General features: G+C 43.7%; 1 protein-coding gene across 1 annotated transcript; it reads right to left on the reverse strand.

Annotated features, from left to right (window-relative positions):
• Nucleotides 1-260: 260 nt before the first annotated feature.
• On the reverse strand, nucleotides 261-24,258 carry gtf3c4 (general transcription factor IIIC, polypeptide 4). Its single transcript, XM_084324682.1, has 5 exons — nucleotides 23,934-24,258; nucleotides 19,192-20,958; nucleotides 2,286-2,416; nucleotides 999-1,087; nucleotides 261-509 (listed from the first exon to the last, which is right to left on the reverse strand). The coding sequence occupies exons 1-5, from the start codon at nucleotides 24,207-24,209 to the stop codon at nucleotides 445-447; spliced, it is 2,328 nt and encodes a 775-aa protein (XP_084180808.1). The 5' UTR covers nucleotides 24,210-24,258; the 3' UTR covers nucleotides 261-444.
• Nucleotides 24,259-26,166: the final 1,908 nt, after the last annotated feature.

Genomic DNA, 26,166 nt, shown 5'->3' on the forward strand with positions numbered 1-26,166 from the left:
AAGAGAAGGAAAAAAAAAAGACTAAAATAGGCCTGACATTGTAATTCCCACTTATTTGCAATATAAAGTAAGTCAAAATATGGAAAATGAAGAAGCTTATTTATAGAGTCCTGAACTTCTACTGAATAATGAATCCCCCTCAGAATCACATTAAACTTTTCCATCATAAAAAAAACCATAGATATTGAAAATGTATAACCGACACTTTATTGCATTTCGTTTTTTAATAAAGAAGAAGAGGTAAAACTGAACTTGTCCATTTAAATATATAAATCCATATAAAGTCCGAACACTTCCGTATCGAGTGATACTGGCATCTGTCGTCGACGAGTCCGTTAGCGTCAAGAGCAGGAGGCGTGGCGCGTGACGACGGACGACGGGGGGGGGGGCGGGGTACAGCAGCGAGAGACCGACTCCCAGGAGACACACTCGTCCACGTTAGTCCTAGATTATAGGCGAGTCGCAAAACGTACACGGCCCCTGCAGTATCTTCTTGATCCACTCTGGGTCTACGTGGGGGGGGGGGGCAGAGAGACGGGACAGAGGGAGAAGAGGACAGATGTCACACACAGGCACAGGGTGAGACATGATGGATCACAGAAACAGCCGGTATATCAAGATGACGATAATAAGAAGAAACTAAAAAAAAAAGAATAAAATAATGGGTGGATATCAGCGCCGTGGGGGAGAACGCGGCCTCTCGCGTCAACAGGCGTTAATAATAAGAACAGGAGGAGGACCCGAGCGACAGCTTCTTCATTCAACCCCCAGATCCCGTCTTATTTTCAAATTATTTGCTCTTTAAAAAAAAATCGAGGAGTCGGATCTGAAATGTCAAGCGGTGATCTGAGAGGCTGAGCGGGACAAGTGCTGGGAGCTGGAGGTGACAGGAGAGGGAGAGGGAGTTGATGGAGTGACTGTGAGATGGAGGTGGAGAGAGAGATGGAGTGAGAGAGAGAGAGAGAGAGAGAGAGAGAGATGGAAAGTGGCTCTCTTACCCTCAGGCACCGGTAGTCTGGCGATGCTGTCCTGTAGGAGACAACGTCTGAACGTCAGAGTCTGGCAGGCCTGGTATGACAACACACACCTGGAGGAGAGAGAGGGAGAGAGAGAGAGAGAGAGAGAGGGAGAGAGAGAGAGAGAGAGAGAGGGAGAGGGAGAGAGAGAGCGAGGGAGAGAGGCATCAGAGAGGTGGCTGGGAGGGACAGACAGTTTGGGGAGGTGTGGGGGCTCAAGCAACAAAAGGGAGCTCTCGCACCTATACATTTTATTAGGAGAGGTGTGGGCTTATATTTTATTTTATTATAGATTTTTTTCTATGGATATTCTGCTTAATTTTAAGTGGACGTGATGGTAAACAAAAAATGTATGCATGTGTATACACATTACACACACACCAATACAAATGTTGTAAGACAGCACTGTCTGTATTGGCCAAATTCACACAGCAGCCATTATGCTCTTGTGTCATGCTCAGGTTGGGATTCCTTTCCCCCCTGACCTGGGGTTGGGAACTGGGTGGAGAGGAATCTTATTAACCCGAGCATGACATGAGAGCATAATGGCCCCGCCATGTGAATATGGTCAAGGGACGAAGAGGGACAGAGGCTCAAGCTCCCCGTTCGACCCTGTCCGTGCCGTGGACAGAGAGAGACGCGGACGGAGAAGTACCAGGAACAGGAATGACACCGAGAAGTGAAATCAGTGCAGAGTTCCCCTGAACGGCCACTAGAGGCGCCCCATACCATCCAACTGGTGAGGTTTTACAGAGAAGTGGTTGGGGATCTAGATGGGGGTTTGTGTGTGTGTGTGTATATATATATATAATGTGTGTGTGTGTGTGTGTGTGTGTATGTGTGTGTATGTGTGTGTATGTGTGTGTGTGTGTATGTGTGTGTGTGTGTGTGTGTGTGTGTGTGTGTGTGCAGTGCCGTGCAGAAAGTGCATTGGGTAAATATCAAAAGGTGGAAGGCTTGATTACTGGCTCAGGGAAAGATAAATAAACCATTTGGCAACACGGCTCTATTCTACGTCTGGGACTGGAGGACGACTCATCTCTCTCCTGCTAGAATATACTGTTGTATGCCCCCCCCCCCCCCTCCCTCCCTCCCTCCCAAATAAACTCCAGCCCATCTGTAAATGTTTCCTTTTGCACTTGTGGAACATTAGTGGTGCTCAGAGGTCAAATGATGAATAAAAAAGAGAACACAAGCGATCAATTAATCAGTATTTTTCTCTCTTCTTTAGAATAGTAAACTGCGAGAGCGTGTGTCCGGCTGCTGTACCTTAGCCACATGTGACCATTGACGCAGGTGGCATTCTTGTGGTCGGTGAAGGGCAGCACCTCCTTACACAGGCTGCAGTACTCCGGGAAGGTCTGCTTGTTCATCTTCTTCGTCACGTGGCCGATCAGCACCTGGACGAGGAGAGGGGGGGGGGGGGGGAGGAAACAATGGTATACATTTACTAGGGGTGGGGGGGGGGCAAATCGATACGTAGTAGTATCGCGATACTTTGCGTGGCGATACTGTATCGATACAGGGACGCCAAGTATCGATATTTAATTATTCATAAAAAAATTTAAAAAAAAATTGGTATAAGGAAGTTGCATTGTTCATTTCAATACCTGTAATAGTACAGTAGTCCACACACACATGTGCATTCAGTTAAGTTGGAATATGACTGTAATACAAACAGTTCAGTTTGTCAGGTACATGCAACACAGATTACAGTGTTTACATCTGTCTGCTTGAGAAAATACCACGTTCTGCAATAAAAATGATTGAAGTGAGATGAACAGACTGCACTTTATTTTATTAGATAAAACATGTTGAAAAAAGGTAATAAATAAAATTTGATAAAAAAATATATATATTTCGCAATACTCAGCGTATCGCGATATATATTGCGATAATATCGTATCGTGACGCAAGTATCGCAATAGTATCGTATCGTGAGGTCTCTGGCGATTCCCACCCCTAACATTTACATATACTGCGGGAAGGTGTCCTCTGCATCCAAATCCATCTTTAATTATTTAGGTGCAGTGGGTGCAGTACAGTAGTCACAGTCCAGCGGCCCCCGGGGACCAACTGCAGTTCCGGTGCCAGTGCCTTCGGTCAAGGGCAGTGGTGGCGGGAGTGTGTACCTGGCTGGCGTGCACGTCTTTCACAGAGTACAGAGGGTACACGCAGGACAAAGCGTGCTTTCAGAGAGACGAGTCGATACAAAAAAAGGACAGAAAAGCATCGTCTTAATTCGCTGTGTGTTTGTAATCAGAAAAGGTATAACATGCTACATGCATAGGGCTGGGTATCATTTGAAAATGTAAAATAAAATAACTGTCTCACTGTCTTTTTACTATTATGTACTACTATACTCACTACTATGCTACTATACTCATGCTACTACTTATCATGCTAATTATGTCCATACTACTATGCACTCAGAGTGTAAAACTCAAGCTCGATACAATTTGACGAACAATGCCGCTGACCATTAGCTGCCAGAGGTGTTCCCCTCCTACGGACTTGTTGTTCACAATTTGTAAGTCGCCTTGGATAGAAGTGTCAGCTAAATGACTAAATGTTAATTAAAATGTTCGATGCCGGTGCCGATATCGATACCAATGGCCTTGTTTATAGTAGGGATGCCCCGATCGATCAGCCACCGATCGTTATCGGCCGATAATTAGTATAAATATGCGATCGGGGAATTCCGATAATTAGTCATATTCGCCGATCGCGGAAACTGATCAAGTGGATATCTCACTCGCTTGTCTCAGACGCACAGGACCTGCAAACTGCTCCTCCTCCCTAGCCCCGCCCGTACCTGTACTGTAGAGTTTGTAAACACAGAGGAGGCGGACCTCCTCTGCTGAGTCTAGATAGTGCATTCGACCTGAGCTAACGTTAGCTACCTAGCTATCGTTACTGTTTAAACAAAATTACCCAGTCAACTATTCACTTTTAGTAGGCATTGTCTAACGGTATTTAGCCGGCTAGCTACCGATAGCTCCTGATATCAACAAATGCTCCAGCAAGTCTTGTAGTGCATGTTGATACCTCCGTTAGCTCGCGTTAGCTGACGTTAATTCACTGTTCAAAACGAAATGTCCGATTGAACTAAATAGTTGTCTTAACGTCATCTAGCCGGCTAGCAGTAGCTACAGATAGCTCCTGATATCAATGTCTTATAACATTCATTGAATGCGTATTCGAGCTGAGGGCTTGCTGAATGTGAAATGACCAAAGCATAACGTTACCAATAGGGTCCCGCTGCAGCGCCGGAGAATCCTTTTTGGTAGCTGGAGGCTACTAGAGTACACACAGACACTGACAGTGGAGCTGTTTGCAGATAGCGAGCATTTTGACTTGTTGCGTGGTGGCGATGTCTCGCAGATAATACAAGTACAAGTCTAATTATATAATATATATATTTTATAAAAAAAAATAAAAAAAAATTATATAAAATAATTTTTAATTTCTTTTTAATCAAAAACGATCGGTATCGGCCGATATGGCTCACGACGATCGGTGATCGGTGGCAAAAAACGTGATCGGGGCATCCCTAGTTTATAGCGTTTGGCGTGCGCGCAAACCGGGCTAGAAAGAAGGCGTGAGACTGCGTAACAAAGGTTGGGATTTATGAAAACACACTTTGTGAATGAGCACAGTTTAAAGCAAACTCTCTGACCCATGCTTGTGCACATTTTGGAGATTGGGAATTAGCGACTCCAGAGGCAAAGTAGCGAAATAACCTAGAGAAGAACCTCAGAGATAATAAACTTGAAATATGAAAAGTCCTGTCTCTTCAACAGTGAAAGAAATAGAAACATGCCTAATTCTAGCAGGTTTAGAATAGGCCTAGGCTACTTTCTTATTTGAATGTTCTTGATAGTCAGTTAGCCTAGGCTACTTTGGTATTCGAATGTTCTGGGATACTAGTTGGTCAGAAGCCATAGTGGTTGTTTATAGGACTATTCTGAACTGTAATGGATATTTAATTCAGTAATATTTAATGTAGTTTGGAACATTTCATACTCCCAAAGATAATTAATTGTTAAATGTTGATACTGTATCTCAAGCTCTACTGTAAAGCTAAATGTTCGAATCCTCCACCTACCTTAATGTATTCCATTCCAAAGTAAATCAAACACAGTAACCTAGTAATTATTATAATCCAAACCTTTATGGATGGTATAATTAACCTGACAAGTCTGTACATTAGGTTTCCTTACACTGTGGGTGAACAGATTAACATCAAAAGGCAATTTGCAGCAATGTCCGGTTTCCCAAACGTAAGCGGTGCAATTGTGGTGTATATTTCATATTTCATTGTGCCATGATTTGACACTTGATGTTTGCTATCTGTTCTAAATCAAACAAGATAAACCTGAATAAGAGAGTGATTACGTTTCTGACCCGTTTCCTTATAATCCTGCACATGTGCAACTACTGTCATTGCTGTAATTAAAGAGCATTTTTATCCGTGCGTAATGACTGCTTTAGTGCTGTTGGAGACAGTATCTTTGATGAGGATGTAGAACTGAGATCATAACACTTTTCTGCTTATTGATGATGTGTTGAAACACGGTCTCATCAGAAAACGTTAATAAGTAATGCCATCATATATATATTCACGTATTGTATCGGCAAAAGTCCAAAACAAGAAAAAATATATGAACGCCGCAACTGAGAGTTGAACCAACAATCACTGCAGGTCGTGGGGAAGTACTCTCACCACTACAGTACCCACACAATACGACTATGGTTATAGTCGAGGTTAATCTTAACATTCGTTTAAAGGGGACCTGCATTGCTATTCCTAGCACTATTTGGGCAACTTTACACAATTCCTGTGAGTCAATTGAAGACATCTGTAAGGTTTTTTTTCTCCAAAAAATGCATTGTTTTATATTTCTAATCAAGTACTCAAAACCATAATTTTTCAGCCTCAGGATCGTCTGTCTGTCTGTCTGTCTGTCTGGGACTCGAGGCTCATTCATGTGCTGCTGCATAATGTCAAGTTGAATTCATAAAGAGTATTTGTGTATATGTAGGATTCATAAAGAATATGTGTGTATATGTAGGATTCATAAATAGTATGTGTATATGTAGGATTCATAAAGAGTATTTCTGTATATGTAAGATTCATAAAGAGTATTTGTGTATATGTAGGATTCATAAAGAGAATAGTATTTGTGTATATGTAGGATTCATAAAGAGAATAGTATTTGTGTATATGTAGGATTCATAAAGAGAATGTGTGTGTATATGTAGGATTCATAAAGAGTATTTGTGTATATGTAGGATTCATAAAGAGTATTTGTGTATATGTAGGATTCATAAAGAGTATTTGTGTATATGTAGGATTTATAAAGAGTATTTGTGTATATGTAGGATTCATAAAGAGTATTTGTGTATATGTAGGATTCATAAAGAGTATTTGTGTATATGTAGGATTCATAAAGAGAATGTGTGTATATGTAAGATTCATAAAGAGTATTTGCGTATATGTAGGCGTACGCATGGTTTTATAAATCTGAATATTTCATGGCGCACGCCATTTTTGTCTTGAGCGCACGCAAACTTCTAGTGTGGAATTTCCCACAAAGTTTTATAAATGAGACCCCTGGGATTCGATACAGATACCAAAACTATACTTTTTTCCCCCGATACCTTTTCTGAGTTGCATGTGTGTCACGTGTGCTGTGTGAGCCAATCAGATGCGTTGTTACATTTTGGATGATTTTGGATTGTGGTTGAACAGGAGAAATGTTATATCTTGGAACAAACATGCGTAACTATTGGTTCACTCACACAGATGAGATTAACTACTTAGGTATCTAAATGTGGTATTGAATGACACTGTCATTTGATACCTAAGTAGTTAATCTCTTTCGATACAAACAAACAAACCAAACAAACGATACAGTGTAATTCGATACCAAACCATTTTCCGTCAATAGTATTGAAGCAATTTGATTGATAGCATAAAAGTATTGAATTTCGATACCCAGTGCTAAACATGGATAATGAGTATTTAATGCATTATTCCATCCACACACATAGTCCTGTGTGTGGATGGAAGGGGTAAAGAATAGGTAGGTCTGACCCGAATGCTTTGAAGCACCAATCATCATTCAAATGCTTTGTTTTCTTTGTGTTTGTTTTTTAACCACTCCAAAAACGAGCCCACATAAGCATAAGAAATAGCTGAAGAGATAATAATGCAACATTTATTTTTTAAAATAAGGTTCTACAAGAACATCACGAAAACTTTCAGAAAACTTCTACTACTACACTGCTCTTATTTGTACAGGAAGAGTGAAGCTTAGATTATTCTATGATAATAATTACTACTGCGAAGCCCAAAAAACGGTAATCGGGGCAGCCCTAACAGAACGGCACAAATATTTCCAGAGTTCAGGGTTTGATTATCACTGGGGCCACCCATGCTAAAGATTTTAAAGGAGCACTTGGCCGATTTTCAACATTAACTCATTGACTGCCAGCTATTAGACGGGGCCCGTCGTAGCAATGCCACGCTTTAAAAGATAGGAGTGCGTCACCTTGTTTGTAGAGCTATAACTGTATTCAGGGGAGGAAATTAGGCCACTTTACTGGCCAAATGCTGGTATTTTTTACGTTTGGCTGGTAAAAAAAATCAGATACCCGCCAGTTGGCTGGTAAGCCAAAAAGTTAGTTTCCTCCCCTGCTGGCGAGTATACAAAAAAATAAAACATTCTGCAATCACTGCACTGGCAAACGGTGCGCGTCTTCTGAGTGTTCGCTTTAGTTGACAGTGCCACGAGAGCACTGCACAAGACCACCCGCGGACATATAATGTTTAATAAACGTTTGCGCAGTACTGGCCAACCCGCGGACATATAATAATAAAAGTCCCGCGGTACTAGGCTAGCCATCAGGAGCACTCGCAAACAGATAACGTTAAACACAGCAGAAGATGGAAAACAGACAGACTGACCAACGGGGAACTGCATCCAACCCTAGTACAACCCTCAAGTATAAGTTACTAAGGACACATTTAAATCACAGAGGTGTAATGTTAGTCTACTGGAACTGTATACAGTGGTTAGCTTCTAGTTAGCGTTTTAGCTATAGCTGCTTGCTAGCTAACGTTAGCCCCGTGTGCTCAAAGCAGCCAGCTAGGTGTATCTGTTATGACTATAATGTTTCCAAAAAAGCACCGGACTACGACGTAAGGTTAGACATTTTATTTCATGCTCAAAAGCCCCTGGCTTGCACATCGCAGTCACGAAAGGGGCTAGCTCAACCAGTGCACTGTGCACAACAGCACACCAACCCAACTGACGTTACCACAACACTTGACGGTACTTCACAGCACTGTCGTAAGACCACCGTGCTGTCTTAAAGGCACAGTGTGCCTACCCAGATGCATACACAACATTGACACGGCTTGACATACAAAGAAGTAATTATCACAATTAGCGATTTTTTTTGTCTGGTAAAAAATCTGTTTGGCTGGTAAAAAAAATCAGATACTCGCCAGTTGGCTGGTAAGCCAAAAAGTTAGTTTCCTCCCCTGACTGTATTCTATATTATAGCTATGGATACAATACTATGGCCCATTTGACATCAACTATCTATCGTTTAGTATGTGAAAAAGAATAAATTGTTTCATCCATACGTTCCCGTGTTATACCATGGTGAATATAAGTATGGTTTTAGAGTGGTCTGGGGTAATTCCCAAAAGGCTGTGTTATAGCCTTGTACGTGAATCCTAATAACCGTTGCCGTTTCTTGCCTGCACACGCTACTATTCCCAAATCAAATCTATATAATAGGTATTATGTTCCATCATGAATGCATGAAAGGGGGGGGGGGTCATTTCTGATTATTTGATTGCCAGTAACGGCATTCGTATTAAACACTAGAAACGCTTATCAGCCTGATCGGTATAAAAGCATTGCACGATCAAGCAAAAATGTATGTCAGATAGTCCTTACCTGTGATCTGGAGTATTCCAAAAATAATATTCCAATTGTTTGATCGCCATCTGGTACATCCGATGTCCATTTGGTCCACGGCATAACCCACCACACAACATATGGATCAGGGATATTTGACGCGCTTCAATGGAACCGGGAGAACCGCTCGACTGGCCCGACCTAGAAAACTGCGCCCGGTGACATTCGACCGTTGCACAGGCCAAGATATAAGGTTTCAAAGGGTGCTCGATACCGCCGTCTAGCTGGATGTGGCCGGTATTGCACTTTGGCGATCTCAGACTCATTCCCTATGGTAACACCAAGGTCCCTGGATGAATAATGAATCAAAATATCGAATAAAAGAATAAACAACCAAAACGAGATATTACGTTTTTGGATCGTTTGATATTTTTTAGGGATGCCCCGATCACGTTTTTGAAAATAAAGCATTATCACCCATCACCGATCGCATATTTATACTGATTATCGGCCGATAACGATCGGTGGCCGATCGATCGGGGCATCCCTAATATTTTTACTTTGATCCCCGCTCTACAGACTTGCCCGGAGCGATCTGCATTCATTTTGGCACATTCCCCACACACTAGAACTGCAATGCCGATCGACTATCACCAGGTGGCAGTATCGTCCGTGTCTGAACTGGAATAGCTTGGTGTGGATACACCTATTCTCTTTTCTTTTTTGCAAGGGCCCCTCCTCCTCGGACACAGAGCGACAGAGCGATCGCCTCGAGATTTTTTTGCCTGAAGCCTATTTCCCGTATACACGAGTATAGACATTTACACATTTTTTTTTTATCTACTTTTTTCTCCCATTTTCTATTTTTCTCCCATCCCAATTTCGTATCGTCCAATTCTACCCTCCCCTGTCTCGAACGCTGTTAGACCATGCCTCCCACAAGCCGGCTGCAATGTGGACGAAGCCTTACATCACGTGTCCCCTCCGGTACTCGAGGAAGCAGCCGTCGCATCTTTTCACCTGCACAGCGCGATCTCTCAGCGGCGGGAGTCTGCGTGAGAGGGACACGCCGCCCCCGTCACTTCCTGATTCTGCTGCGCAGGCGCACCAACCGTCCTGTAGGAGTCGCTGTCCACAACGTCCGATCCCCACCCATCAGCTTTCCCCCCCCTAACACTGCCAATTGTGTTAGTATGAACGACCAGCCAAGCTGATAGCAATGCGGAGAGCTGGGCTCGAACCCAGCGTCTCCTGCATTGGTGGCGAGCGCCTTTCCCACTACACCACCTAGCCGCCCCGACATATACACATTCTATGTCTATTTTACCGAATCTGAAACGTGTTTTTCTAATGATCACAGTTCTGTGTTTCACCGGACGAAAAACATGGTCGGCAAACACGATCACAGTTTTGAGTTAAACGACCCTTGATGATTATGTGAAGGTACATATACATGTCATATACCTTTGATTTGGGAGTATTTGGGGTTTCAGGGGATCAGCCAGAACGGTTTGTGCTTATTGCACATAACACGTTTTATCTCGCAATCTATGAAAAAAGACTGGATTATCTTGGAAATGCGCGATGTTTAGCGTGTAATAAACTACAAACTACAGCGTGTGGAAACAAACTATTATTCCCATGTTGCACTACAAGTAATGTTTGTCAAAATGAGCCACACCATGTCCCCACAGCTGTAATACAGAACACACACACAGCTTCGCAAACATAGTGAAACGACAGCGGAAACTACTATAAAGCTGGCATTCTGTGTGGCACCCAAAGTGTTAAAGGAACACGTCAACATTTTGGGAAATTAGCTTACCATCTTCTCCAGAGAGAGACAAGAAGATCGATACCAGTCTCCTCTCTGTGCGTTCAGTAGAAAGCTATCTGGCTGCACGTTAGCCTAGCTTAGCACAATGAATAGAAGCAGACAGTGTCTCTCTGGATAAGCTAATTTCCCAAAATGTTGGCGTGTTCCTTTAATCCTACCGTTCTGTTGTGAGGAGGACGTGTGATCATTGGAGACGTAACTCACCAACGCATTCCGTGTGGAGAGATCAGCCACATCGGCACCAGCAGACCTCCAGCGAACTGCATGCGAACTGACACTATTTCCTCAACCATTTCTTTCCTCGAGTCGAGGCCTACGACTGTTGAAAACAGTTGAGGAAATAGTTTAACTGCCACAAATTGTCTGGCATTGTTTCATGCCTTTACTTTTTGTCTTTATAAGGTTATTTATTTTCTTGAATATCTATTTTGGATGCCTTTTGGTGCTGCACAGGTTGGGCTCCCGCTAAAAGCACACACCCGTTGCTCATTTGTTACACTCGACTCCGGGAGGAAGATGCGGCAGTATCTTTTTTTTATCGATATTTGATATACCGGTATGTAATAATTTGATGATAATTTTGATTGTGTTTTTGTGGAGCTTTGTTTTCCTCGAGTGGACTCATCATCTCGTTATCTCTCGCGGTTATGTGCGGCCAGCGGGGTATGTTCTTTACTTTTATTCGCGCCGTCATGTACATAGCATGTTAGCGTTCCACTCTTGTGTGTATTATCTGTGTATATGACATTGTATTTTTTCCCTCTACAGTTCGATGTGTGGATTGGATGACTGAAGTGCATCTAGCAAATAAATCCGTCAGTATCTGAAGAACCATGTGTGTTTCCCAGAGGGAGTGATAAATAGTGTCTGCGCTTCGCTAGATGTTTGCTCTCCTCTCGGTGACGTCACCCAGTGGAATTCCACGGGGGTCCGATGTGGCTGAGCTCTCAAGACACAGAACACGTTGGTGACTTACTTACTTGTCCGATTATCACGTCCTAACAAAATAAAATATCATGTCCTGCTCACAACAGAACGACAACATTACGGTTGAAAATCAGCCAGGTGCTCCTTTAAGCACTCGTGCTGCTGAAAAGCACTTTGAATAACCCAAGTGGCAATATGAGACATCAAATGAAATATGATTTGGTTTAAATCAGGGATGTCCGATATTATCGGCCTACCGATATTATCGGCCGATATCGGCATTAAAATGTGATATCGGAATATATCTATCGGTTTTCAAATTATTATTATTATTATTTTTTCTATAACCTTTATTTACCCAGGCAAGCAAGTAAGAACAAATTCTGATTTTATTTATTGTCAAAAGTATGCATAATGTTGTGTTAATTCCACAACAAGAGATATGTAATGTTAATTACCTGAAATTATTCCGTTTTTGGGGGGGGAAACCCTGCATATATTGGTATCGGTTGATATCGGTATCGGAAATTAAGAGTTGGGGTATATCGGTATCAGTAAAAAAGCCAATATCGAGCATCCATAGTTTGTTCCGTGCGTAATGACTGCTTTAGTGCTGTTGGAGACAGTATCTTTGATGAGGATGTAGAACTGAGATCATAACACTTTTCTGCTTATTGATGATGTGTTGAAACACGGTCTCATCAGAAAACGTTAATAAGTAATGCCATCATATATATATTCACGTATTGTATCGGCAAAAGTCCAAAACAAGAAAAAATATATGAACGCCGCAACTGAGAGTTGAACCAACAATCACTGCAGGTCGTGGGGAAGTACTCTCACCACTACAGTACCCACACAATACGACTATGGTTATAGTCGAGGTTAATCTTAACATTCGTTTAAAGGGGACCTGCATTGCTATTCCTAGCACTATTTGGGCAACTTTACACAATTCCTGTGAGTCAATTGAAGACATCTGTAAGGTTTTTTTTCTCCAAAAAATGCATTGTTTTATATTTCTAATCAAGTACTCAAAACCATAATTTTTCAGCCTCAGGATCGTCTGTCTGTCTGTCTGTCTGTCTGGGACTCGAGGCTCATTCATGTGCTGCTGCATAATGTCAAGTTGAATTCATAAAGAGTATTTGTGTATATGTAGGATTCATAAAGAATATGTGTGTATATGTAGGATTCATAAATAGTATGTGTATATGTAGGATTCATAAAGAGTATTTCTGTATATGTAAGATTCATAAAGAGTATTTGTGTATATGTAGGATTCATAAAGAGAATAGTATTTGTGTATATGTAGGATTCATAAAGAGAATAGTATTTGTGTATATGTAGGATTCATAAAGAGAATGTGTGTGTATATGTAGGATTCATAAAGAGTATTTGTGTATATGTAGGATTCATAAAGAGTATTTGTGTATATGTAGGATTCATAAAGAGTATTTGTGTATATGTAGGATTTATAAAGAGTATTTGTGTATATGTAGGATTCATAAAGAGTATTTGTGTATATGTAGGATTCATAAAGAGTATTTGTGTATATGTAGGATTCATAAAGAGAATGTGTGTATATGTAAGATTCATAAAGAGTATTTGCGTATATGTAGGCGTACGCATGGTTTTATAAATCTGAATATTTCATGGCGCACGCCATTTTTGTCTTGAGCGCACGCAAACTTCTAGTGTGGAATTTCCCACAAAGTTTTATAAATGAGACCCCTGGGATTCGATACAGATACCAAAACTATACTTTTTTCCCCCGATACCTTTTCTGAGTTGCATGTGTGTCACGTGTGCTGTGTGAGCCAATCAGATGCGTTGTTACATTTTGGATGATTTTGGATTGTGGTTGAACAGGAGAAATGTTATATCTTGGAACAAACATGCGTAACTATTGGTTCACTCACACAGATGAGATTAACTACTTAGGTATCTAAATGTGGTATTGAATGACACTGTCATTTGATACCTAAGTAGTTAATCTCTTTCGATACAAACAAACAAACCAAACAAACGATACAGTGTAATTCGATACCAAACCATTTTCCGTCAATAGTATTGAAGCAATTTGATTGATAGCATAAAAGTATTGAATTTCGATACCCAGTGCTAAACATGGATAATGAGTATTTAATGCATTATTCCATCCACACACATAGTCCTGTGTGTGGATGGAAGGGGTAAAGAATAGGTAGGTCTGACCCGAATGCTTTGAAGCACCAATCATCATTCAAATGCTTTGTTTTCTTTGTGTTTGTTTTTTAACCACTCCAAAAACGAGCCCACATAAGCATAAGAAATAGCTGAAGAGATAATAATGCAACATTTATTTTTTAAAATAAGGTTCTACAAGAACATCACGAAAACTTTCAGAAAACTTCTACTACTACACTGCTCTTATTTGTACAGGAAGAGTGAAGCTTAGATTATTCTATGATAATAATTACTACTGCGAAGCCCAAAAAACGGTAATCGGGGCAGCCCTAACAGAACGGCACAAATATTTCCAGAGTTCAGGGTTTGATTATCACTGGGGCCACCCATGCTAAAGATTTTAAAGGAGCACTTGGCCGATTTTCAACATTAACTCATTGACTGCCAGCTATTAGACGGGGCCCGTCGTAGCAATGCCACGCTTTAAAAGATAGGAGTGCGTCACCTTGTTTGTAGAGCTATAACTGTATTCAGGGGAGGAAATTAGGCCACTTTACTGGCCAAATGCTGGTATTTTTTACGTTTGGCTGGTAAAAAAAATCAGATACCCGCCAGTTGGCTGGTAAGCCAAAAAGTTAGTTTCCTCCCCTGCTGGCGAGTATACAAAAAAATAAAACATTCTGCAATCACTGCACTGGCAAACGGTGCGCGTCTTCTGAGTGTTCGCTTTAGTTGACAGTGCCACGAGAGCACTGCACAAGACCACCCGCGGACATATAATGTTTAATAAACGTTTGCGCAGTACTGGCCAACCCGCGGACATATAATAATAAAAGTCCCGCGGTACTAGGCTAGCCATCAGGAGCACTCGCAAACAGATAACGTTAAACACAGCAGAAGATGGAAAACAGACAGACTGACCAACGGGGAACTGCATCCAACCCTAGTACAACCCTCAAGTATAAGTTACTAAGGACACATTTAAATCACAGAGGTGTAATGTTAGTCTACTGGAACTGTATACAGTGGTTAGCTTCTAGTTAGCGTTTTAGCTATAGCTGCTTGCTAGCTAACGTTAGCCCCGTGTGCTCAAAGCAGCCAGCTAGGTGTATCTGTTATGACTATAATGTTTCCAAAAAAGCACCGGACTACGACGTAAGGTTAGACATTTTATTTCATGCTCAAAAGCCCCTGGCTTGCACATCGCAGTCACGAAAGGGGCTAGCTCAACCAGTGCACTGTGCACAACAGCACACCAACCCAACTGACGTTACCACAACACTTGACGGTACTTCACAGCACTGTCGTAAGACCACCGTGCTGTCTTAAAGGCACAGTGTGCCTACCCAGATGCATACACAACATTGACACGGCTTGACATACAAAGAAGTAATTATCACAATTAGCGATTTTTTTTGTCTGGTAAAAAATCTGTTTGGCTGGTAAAAAAAATCAGATACTCGCCAGTTGGCTGGTAAGCCAAAAAGTTAGTTTCCTCCCCTGACTGTATTCTATATTATAGCTATGGATACAATACTATGGCCCATTTGACATCAACTATCTATCGTTTAGTATGTGAAAAAGAATAAATTGTTTCATCCATACGTTCCCGTGTTATACCATGGTGAATATAAGTATGGTTTTAGAGTGGTCTGGGGTAATTCCCAAAAGGCTGTGTTATAGCCTTGTACGTGAATCCTAATAACCGTTGCCGTTTCTTGCCTGCACACGCTACTATTCCCAAATCAAATCTATATAATAGGTATTATGTTCCATCATGAATGCATGAAAGGGGGGGGGGGTCATTTCTGATTATTTGATTGCCAGTAACGGCATTCGTATTAAACACTAGAAACGCTTATCAGCCTGATCGGTATAAAAGCATTGCACGATCAAGCAAAAATGTATGTCAGATAGTCCTTACCTGTGATCTGGAGTATTCCAAAAATAATATTCCAATTGTTTGATCGCCATCTGGTACATCCGATGTCCATTTGGTCCACGGCATAACCCACCACACAACATATGGATCAGGGATATTTGACGCGCTTCAATGGAACCGGGAGAACCGCTCGACTGGCCCGACCTAGAAAACTGCGCCCGGTGACATTCGACCGTTGCACAGGCCAAGATATAAGGTTTCAAAGGGTGCTCGATACCGCCGTCTAGCTGGATGTGGCCGGTATTGCACTTTGGCGATCTCAGACTCATTCCCTATGGTAACACCAAGGTCCCTGGATGAATAATGAATCAAAATATCGAATAAAAGAATAAACAACCAAAACGAGATATTACGTTTTTGGATCGTTTGATATTTTTTAGGGATGCCCCGATCACGTTTTTGAAAATAAAGCATTATCACCCATCACCGATCGCATATTTATACTGATTATCGGCCGATAACGATCGGTGGCCGATCGATCGGGGCATCCCTAATATTTTTACTTTGATCCCCGCTCTACAGACTTGCCCGGAGCGATCTGCATTCATTTTGGCACATTCCCCACACACTAGAACTGCAATGCCGATCGACTATCACCAGGTGGCAGTATCGTCCGTGTCTGAACTGGAATAGCTTGGTGTGGATACACCTATTCTCTTTTCTTTTTTGCAAGGGCCCCTCCTCCTCGGACACAGAGCGACAGAGCGATCGCCTCGAGATTTTTTTGCCTGAAGCCTATTTCCCGTATACACGAGTATAGACATTTACACATTTTTTTTTTATCTACTTTTTTCTCCCATTTTCTATTTTTCTCCCATCCCAATTTCGTATCGTCCAATTCTACCCTCCCCTGTCTCGAACGCTGTTAGACCATGCCTCCCACAAGCCGGCTGCAATGTGGACGAAGCCTTACATCACGTGTCCCCTCCGGTACTCGAGGAAGCAGCCGTCGCATCTTTTCACCTGCACAGCGCGATCTCTCAGCGGCGGGAGTCTGCGTGAGAGGGACACGCCGCCCCCGTCACTTCCTGATTCTGCTGCGCAGGCGCACCAACCGTCCTGTAGGAGTCGCTGTCCACAACGTCCGATCCCCACCCATCAGCTTTCCCCCCCCTAACACTGCCAATTGTGTTAGTATGAACGACCAGCCAAGCTGATAGCAATGCGGAGAGCTGGGCTCGAACCCAGCGTCTCCTGCATTGGTGGCGAGCGCCTTTCCCACTACACCACCTAGCCGCCCCGACATATACACATTCTATGTCTATTTTACCGAATCTGAAACGTGTTTTTCTAATGATCACAGTTCTGTGTTTCACCGGACGAAAAACATGGTCGGCAAACACGATCACAGTTTTGAGTTAAACGACCCTTGATGATTATGTGAAGGTACATATACATGTCATATACCTTTGATTTGGGAGTATTTGGGGTTTCAGGGGATCAGCCAGAACGGTTTGTGCTTATTGCACATAACACGTTTTATCTCGCAATCTATGAAAAAAGACTGGATTATCTTGGAAATGCGCGATGTTTAGCGTGTAATAAACTACAAACTACAGCGTGTGGAAACAAACTATTATTCCCATGTTGCACTACAAGTAATGTTTGTCAAAATGAGCCACACCATGTCCCCACAGCTGTAATACAGAACACACACACAGCTTCGCAAACATAGTGAAACGACAGCGGAAACTACTATAAAGCTGGCATTCTGTGTGGCACCCAAAGTGTTAAAGGAACACGTCAACATTTTGGGAAATTAGCTTACCATCTTCTCCAGAGAGAGACAAGAAGATCGATACCAGTCTCCTCTCTGTGCGTTCAGTAGAAAGCTATCTGGCTGCACGTTAGCCTAGCTTAGCACAATGAATAGAAGCAGACAGTGTCTCTCTGGATAAGCTAATTTCCCAAAATGTTGGCGTGTTCCTTTAATCCTACCGTTCTGTTGTGAGGAGGACGTGTGATCATTGGAGACGTAACTCACCAACGCATTCCGTGTGGAGAGATCAGCCACATCGGCACCAGCAGACCTCCAGCGAACTGCATGCGAACTGACACTATTTCCTCAACCATTTCTTTCCTCGAGTCGAGGCCTACGACTGTTGAAAACAGTTGAGGAAATAGTTTAACTGCCACAAATTGTCTGGCATTGTTTCATGCCTTTACTTTTTGTCTTTATAAGGTTATTTATTTTCTTGAATATCTATTTTGGATGCCTTTTGGTGCTGCACAGGTTGGGCTCCCGCTAAAAGCACACACCCGTTGCTCATTTGTTACACTCGACTCCGGGAGGAAGATGCGGCAGTATCTTTTTTTTATCGATATTTGATATACCGGTATGTAATAATTTGATGATAATTTTGATTGTGTTTTTGTGGAGCTTTGTTTTCCTCGAGTGGACTCATCATCTCGTTATCTCTCGCGGTTATGTGCGGCCAGCGGGGTATGTTCTTTACTTTTATTCGCGCCGTCATGTACATAGCATGTTAGCGTTCCACTCTTGTGTGTATTATCTGTGTATATGACATTGTATTTTTTCCCTCTACAGTTCGATGTGTGGATTGGATGACTGAAGTGCATCTAGCAAATAAATCCGTCAGTATCTGAAGAACCATGTGTGTTTCCGGAGTGATAAATAGTGTCTGCGCTTCGCTAGATGTTTGCTCTCCTCTCAGTGACGTCACCCAGTGGAATTCCACGGGGGTCCGATGTGGCTGAGCTCTCAAGACACAGAACACGTTGGTGACTTACTTTGTCCGATTATCACGTCCTAACAAAATAAAATATCATGTCCTGCTCACAACAGAATGACAACATTACTGTTGAAAATCAGCCAGGTGCTCCTTTAAGCACTCGTGCTGCTGAAAAGCACTTTGAATAACCCAAGTGGCAATATGCGACATCAAATGAAATATGATTTGGTTTAAATTAGGGATGTCCGATATTATCGGCCTACCGATATTATCGGCCGATATCGGCATTAAAATGTGATATCGGAATATATCTATCGGTTTTCAAATTTTTTTTTTTTTTTTTTTCTATAACCTTTATTTACCCAGGCAAGCAAGTAAGAACAAATTCTGATTTTATTTATTGTCAAAAGTATGCATAATGTTGTGTTAATTCCACAACAAGAGATATGTAATGTTAATTACCTGAAATTATTCCATTTTTGGGGGGGGAAACCCTGCATATATCGGTATCGGTTGATATCGGTATCGGAAATTAAGAGTTGGACAATATCGGTATATCGGTATCGGTAAAAAAGCCAATATCGAGCATCCATAGTTTTAAAATGGTGATTGATACACTACTAGGCCTTCATCAAGGGTTATAGGTAGGTAGAACTAACTAATGGTTTACCTCTGCGTTTCTATCATCCGCGGGGTCGTTGGAGAGGTAGTCACACACGCCTCGGGTGGGGATGCTGGTGTTCTCAGTGATCCAGGTGTGGAGGTACACCTCCCCCAGAACCTTCTTCATGTGTTCCCTGATCAGGTGGGCCTCCACAGCCCCAATCCAGGCCTGCACCTCGCCCATCTGTTCCTCCGTGTTCTCCACCTTCACATCGACCGTTCCTTCTTTCTCCTGTTCTCCTTCCTTCCCTTGCTCTCCGCCCTCTTTCCCTCCCCCTCCATCGTCGTCCTCTCCCGCTTGCTCGTCGTCCCCGATGAACACCTTGGAGTGCTCGAGGGAGGGCTTGAAACGTGGATCCTCCCGGGCCTTCTGGAGAGACTGGTAGAGCATGCGCACCAGGAAGAGTTTGAAGCGCCACAGGTAGGTAGAGCCTGTATTGTGGACCATCTGGTCGAGGTTCTTCTGCAGTGACAGAGGAATACACTTGTCCTTCAGCACCTTCCACCTCACCAGGTCCAGCAGGTCGGCCTGCTTGTACAAGTTCTGCAGGGGAGACTTGAGGAGCATGGCCGCCGCGTTCTCCGGCGTTTTCAGTGTCACGAAGTGGACCTGGTAGGTCCTCTCTGTCGGGTGGTGGCCGTTGGATATGCCCTCGGTGCTGACCAGGGCCATGTAGGCGCCGCTGGGGCTGACCGCGATGCCGTGCATCCTCCTGTTTTGCATGCTCTCGGGCAGCACGATCACCTCCTGCTTGAAGGCGATGGCCTTCTCGGTGAAAATGGGCGTGAGCTTCTTGACGCCCCCGTCCATGGAGCAGGTGAAGATGGAGACCAGCTGGCGACTGGCCGCCATGGAGATGATGGGGAGGGAGTGCAGGCCCGTGACATGGGAGTTGTGCACGTTGAGGCCCGCCTTGGAGATGACCAGCAGGCACCAGAAGAGGTAGGTGCCGCGCGCCGCCACCACCAGGCTGCAGTTGCACATGTGAACGGGGTGGTAGAGGGTGACGCACTTGATGTTCTGGACGGGGATCTGGTCGGGCTCCTGCCACAGCACCACGGGCTGGCGCAGGGTGAAGTAACCCTTCACCGCCTTCAGGTTGACGGGCATGATCTTGATGGGCCCCACGTCACTGCCCACGATCAGGCCGCTCATCTTGCGGCCGCTGTGCTCGTACTCCCACCAGGCCAGCACGCTGGGGTTGGCCACGCCCGACTGGATGGTGTTGCACGACAGCACCGAGTCCCTTCCCAGAAAGGGCAGGCGGAACTGCCACACCACCAGGTCGCCGTTCTCCATCAGGACGGCGAGCAGGACCGTGTCGATCTCCTTGCACTTGTTGTTGTGCTGCTGAACGTGCTGGACGGTGCACATGCTCGACCACTCCATGCGCACGGGGGTCTGCATGAGGAAGCGCCGCTGCAGCTCCTCCAGGTCCATCAGGTTGGCCTTGGGGGGCTCGCCCGGCTGGAGGGAGTAGCCCCGGTTCTCCAAGCTCTCCCCGTAGAGGACCGTGAGGTCGGCCAGGGTGGTCCACTGCAGGCGCTTGTGACTGCTGTGTATGGTGAGTCTGTGGTCCAGGGTGAGACAGGCCAGTAGGCAGCGCCCGCTGACATCACAGCCCAGTGGGGACCAGCTGGTGGCCTTGATGCCTTTATGGATGCCCACAAAAGGGTTCAACACTCTGTCCGCCATGAAGAGCTGGCTCACTGCAGGGTCAGGGTGGGAGGCAAATGTCATTCTGGCCTTGGCCAGCTCCTCCGCTGGACCCACCTGCACACAATACAAGGAAAATAACTGTTACCTCTGTATGTGACCACATAAACATTATATTATGTTTTATATTATATATATATATTATGACATAATTATTTATTATGCGTTATTACATGAGGTAAAAAAGAAAACACATTTCTCAGGGAAATGTCACCAGAGTTAAGTGGGGAAGTGTAGCGCGTGGTCAGAACCTTCTCTATGCTGTCTTGCAAAAGATCGTCCTCAATGGTCAAGCAACAGTAAAACAAAGTGGGGGGGCGACAGTGGCTCAGGAGGTAGAGCCTGGTAATCCAGAGGTTCCCGGTTCGATTCCCGCTCCTCCCCGGGCAGCGCATCGAAGTGTCCTTGAGCAAGACACTTAACCCTTAATTGCTCCTGATGAGCTGGTTGGCACCTTGCACGGTTGCCTCCGCCGTTGGTGTGTGAATGTGTGAGTGAATGGGTCAAATCAAAATGTGAGGAACAAATTGTAAAGCGCTTTGGATAAAAGCGCTATAGCATTTACAATATGTTATAGCCAACTATAGGACTGCACAACAATGATAATAATAATAATAATAATAATAATAATAATAATAATAATAATAATAATAATAATAATAATAATAACAATAACAACAACAACTATTGTTATAACTATCCCAACCACTACTAGAATAAGCCTATTCTGCCGGGAAGCTTTAGCTAATAATAATAATAATAATAATACATTTGATTTATAAAGCACTTTTCAGTAACCCAAAGACGCTGGAATAGGCAGCAAGCGGCAGAAATGGGGGCCCTGAAACCAGCAAAAATGTAATCCATACCACAACATGCATGGGTTACCCATCCAAAAACAAAACCATGGTCCTCCAGCATTTTGATTGAAGCAGCTTATTCACAGCTGCCTGACCTGTGAAAGGCTCCAGGGGGGGAAACATGTGAAGTGATAGAAGAATCCAAAGTACTGGAGGATGATGATGATGTTGTGTTAGGAGGAACAGGCGAGTATTTTGCCTGCAGGTTGTGGTATGGATTACGACTTTATGGTTTCAAGACTGAATGAATTTATGGTTTCAAGACTGAATGAATGAAAATTGTATTAACAGATTGCAGAATGGGTACAATACAGTACGGCTCAATACACACAATTGTTAAGGGGATGCAGACCAGAGAAAGACGTTTGTCTTGTTTACATCAGGGTCCCCCATTTAATTAAAATAAAACACATTTCAAGTTAGACCACGTTTTCTTTCCGCTTCGCAAGTTACAGGTTGAAAAAACCCTCAGAACTAGGCAAAATCTGCATATGGCTCGCTGATAACAAACTATCATTACACATGGGCAAAACAGAGTCCATTCTCTTCGGTTCAAATAACAAACTCAGCAAGACCGACGGCTTCTCAGTTACAGTGGGTGACAACTGACAATATTGTCACAAGGAAAGAAGATATTACCTACCTGGGTTCCATCCTAGAGGCAAATCTTTCCTGTGACAAAATGGCATCCAATGTAATAAAAAAAGTCAACCAACAAACTCGATTCTTGCACCGGATCTCCTCACTGGTAAACAAGAATACCCTGAAGACTCTGGCAGGAGCACTCATTCAACTATGCTTGCACCTCATGGTACCAAAGCACCTCAAAGGCGCTAAAAACAAAATTACAAACATCTCAAAACAAACTGGTCAGACTACTGCTTGACCTTACTCCTAGAACCCACCTCACCCCTGCCCACTTTGACAACCTAGGATGGCTTAGAGTAGACGACAGAGTACAGCAACTTGCAATGGGCCTGGTCTACAAGATACACTACATGACCAAGGTACCCATGTACATGTCAAAATACTTCCCAAAGGTCAGTGAATACCACGATCACAACACCAGAGGGAGCTCCACAAATCATGTTAAACCCAGATTCGGCTCAAACAAGGGACTAAACACGTTTCGCAATTATGCCACATCAATGTGGAACACCCTACCCAAAGCTGTAAAGGAATGTGAATCACTACCCACTTTCAAAAACACTCTAAAAAAAACACCTACGGGAGACTGCAATTCGAAACTGGCCCCTGTAAATGTCCTAACACAACCCCCTCCAACGTACAGTAAAAATGACCAAGTATGGTCTTGTCAATATTCCAATGTACAGTTTTGCTTGTACAGTTGTACATTGTCCCCCACCCACCCCTCCTACCCAACCCCCCCCCCCCCCCCACTCCTACCCAACCTCCCCCCACCCACCCAACCACCTCCAATGTACAGTACCCCCCACCCCCCCAACCTCCTCCAATGTACAGTTTCTACAAACAGTACTGTATTTGCAAATCTGGTATGTCATAAATGTATAGATGTAGCAGTACTGTCTATATCTGTATGTCATATATGTCATATATGTTACAATGAATTGAAAATGGGGGACCCTGATGTAAACAAGACGAAAGTCTTTTTCTGGTGTGCATCCCCTTAACAATTGTATGTATTGAGCTGTACTGTACTGTACCCATTCTGCAATCTGTTAATAAAGTTTTCAATCAATCAATCAATCAATCAATCAATCAATCAATCGCTCGGAACCGGATCAGAACTCCGACAAGGGGATCACTCGGTAAGTAAGCTAGTAGCTTTGCATCCACTACAGGCAAGTATTTCATACAACTAATGTCTAACAATTCGAATGATCCATTAGTGGGTTTTAATGATGGAGAGTGGTTTACACAAATATTGACTGGATTGCACTGGGAAAACGTGCATTCTCGAAATGGGAGGTTTGTTGTTGTTTTTGTGTTGATTGATTGATTGAAAAAGTTATGAACAGATCGCAGAATGGGTACAATACAGTACGGCTCAATACACACAATTGTTAAGGGGATGCAGACCAGAGAAAGACTTTAGTCTTGTTTACATCAGGGTCCCCCATTTTCAATTCATCATGTTGACGGTGTGCGTCTCCGTGGTGGGGGTACCGGTTGTGCATTTATTAGATTCACCTTTAATTCGTGGAGTTTAGCCGGTACCGGGACTGAAGTTCTGTGTAAGATCACGTCTTGGTTGTTGCTGTGGACGTCGCACACCATCTCCATGAGACACACGGCGGTGGTGGTCGAGGCTGCGAGTCGGTGGTCCTGGGACCATGTGAGCGGCTCCAGCCCGGTGACCGGAGAGATGAGCGTGATGACCGGCTCCCTCTTCACCACCGGTCCGAAACACGCCTCGGGATCATCGGGTTCGGGTTCGGGCTCGGTTTTAGGTACTATCTTCTCCATCTGCACGGGATCTGCTGGAGCGTTGTTGTTTGGATTTGGACTGCAAGTCGCCATTTTTTTCACGTAAAACGGCAACGCTCGCTCTCAGGAAATGACGTAACAGGAGTAGGTGGGACCTTGAGGGGGAGCGATCAATAGGGGATATCTGCAGAGCCGCAAGCCCAACGTCTGGGCGGGGCTTCGGGGCTTGTACTCGGTTTGACAGTTGGGCTTGCGGCTCTGCAGATATACCCTACCGGAGCGATGGTGAGCATCTTTGACTGCACTGCATGGATGCTGTTATCATCATTTTACACAGGAGCTTTCAGCAGGTAAGTCACGTTGAACAACTAAGATAAGACTGCAGCAGCAATGATATCAAAGCACATGGCCACATAATTTGTCTTTTATCAGATACATATTGGTTTCTAATAACAAGCCCCTTAGTAGATTTGATTGATGCTCTAACCGTTAACACATTTCGCAATTATGCCACATCAATGTGGAACGCCCTACCCACAGCTGTAAAAAAAAATTGAATCCCTACCCACCTTCAAAACCTCTCTCAAAGAGCACCTACGGGAGACTGCAATTCGAAACTGGCCCGTAAATGTCAGAACCTCCCTCCCACCACCCCCTCCTAATCAGGCATGCGTTGTTCATGGGACGGGGTAGCACGGTGTGGGACCTCACTCGCTATTTGCATATCAATAGCTCCGGTCGTCAGGTGTGTTAAATACGTTCTCAGACACATTCACACCTAACCTTGTTGTGAAGACGTGTTACATTCCATTCGTAGAGGCAATTAGGCACTGTCTTTAGTCAGTGCCCAAGAGAGGGGACATTAAATGCACATTCGCGGGCGCGCTCGCACGCGCAGGGAGCGCGCGTGCACGTGGTGCGTGTCACCCCAGATGATTTCAATAATGCACCACTGCTCCTAATGTACAGTTCCCTCCCCCTCGTATGTATATATTTACTGTTAGGATCTGTTTAACAGTACTGTATATTTGCATATTATCTTGTATGTCACAAATGTAACAGTACTGTATATCTGTATTTCATGTATGTCATAAATGTCATTATGAATTGAAAATGGGGGACCCTGATGTAAACAAGACGAAAGTCTTTCTCTGGTCTGCATTCCCTTAACAATTGTGTGTATTGAGCTGTACTGTACCCATTCTGCAATCTGTTCACAACTTTGACAACCTAGGATGGCTTAGAGTAGACGACAGAGTACAGTAACTTGCAATGGGCCTGGTCTACAAGATACACTACTACACGACCAAGGTACCCATGTACATGTCAAAATACTTCCCAAAGGTCAGTGAATACCACGATCACACCAGAGGGAGCTCCACAAATCATGTTAAACCCAGATTCGGCTCAAACAAGGGACTAAACACGCTTCGCAATTATGCCACATCAATGTGGAACGCCCTACCCAAAGCTGTAAAGGAATGTGAATCACTACCCACTTTCAAAACCACTCACAAAGAACACCTACGGGAGACTGCAATTCGAAACTGACCCCTGTAAATGTCCTAACCCAACCCCCTCCAATATACAGTAAATGACCAAACATGGTTTTGTCAATATTCCAATGTACAGTTTTGCTTGTACAGGTGTACAGTGTTCCCCCCCACCCCTACTACCCACCCACCCACCCCACCCACCTCCAATGTACAGTCCCCCCCCCCACCCACCCAACCCCACCCCACCTACCCAACCTCCTCCAATGTACAGTTTTTACGTCAAATGTATATACTCTCTTTTCTGGACTCTTTTTGTACCACAAACAGTACTGTATTTGCAAATCTGGTATATCATAAATGTATAGATGTAGCAGTACTGTCTATCTGTATGTCATGTATGTCATTATTGTTATGGTTTGACACCGACCCCAAACGCAAACGGCACAGAGAGAGTTGTTTCAGAGTTAGCCAAAATCAAGGGCGTGTTTATTTACTGAGTA

Source organism: Notolepis coatsorum, assembly GCF_963971535.1.
Source record: "Notolepis coatsorum genome assembly, chromosome: 11".
Taxonomy (NCBI): domain Eukaryota; kingdom Metazoa; phylum Chordata; class Actinopteri; order Aulopiformes; family Paralepididae; genus Notolepis; species Notolepis coatsorum.

Coding starts and splice junctions, on each gene's coding strand:
- gtf3c4 (XM_084324682.1), bottom strand. CDS start 24,209: ATGGAGAAGATAGTACCTAAAACCGAGCCCGAACCCGAACCCGATGAT. Junction 2,417..19,191: donor CGGATGATAGAAACGCAGAG/GTAAACCATTAG, acceptor CTCCTCGTCCAG/GTGCTGATCGGCCACGTGAC. Junction 510..998: donor CAGACTACCGGTGCCTGAGG/GTAAGAGAGCCA, acceptor CCCCCCACGTAG/ACCCAGAGTGGATCAAGAAG.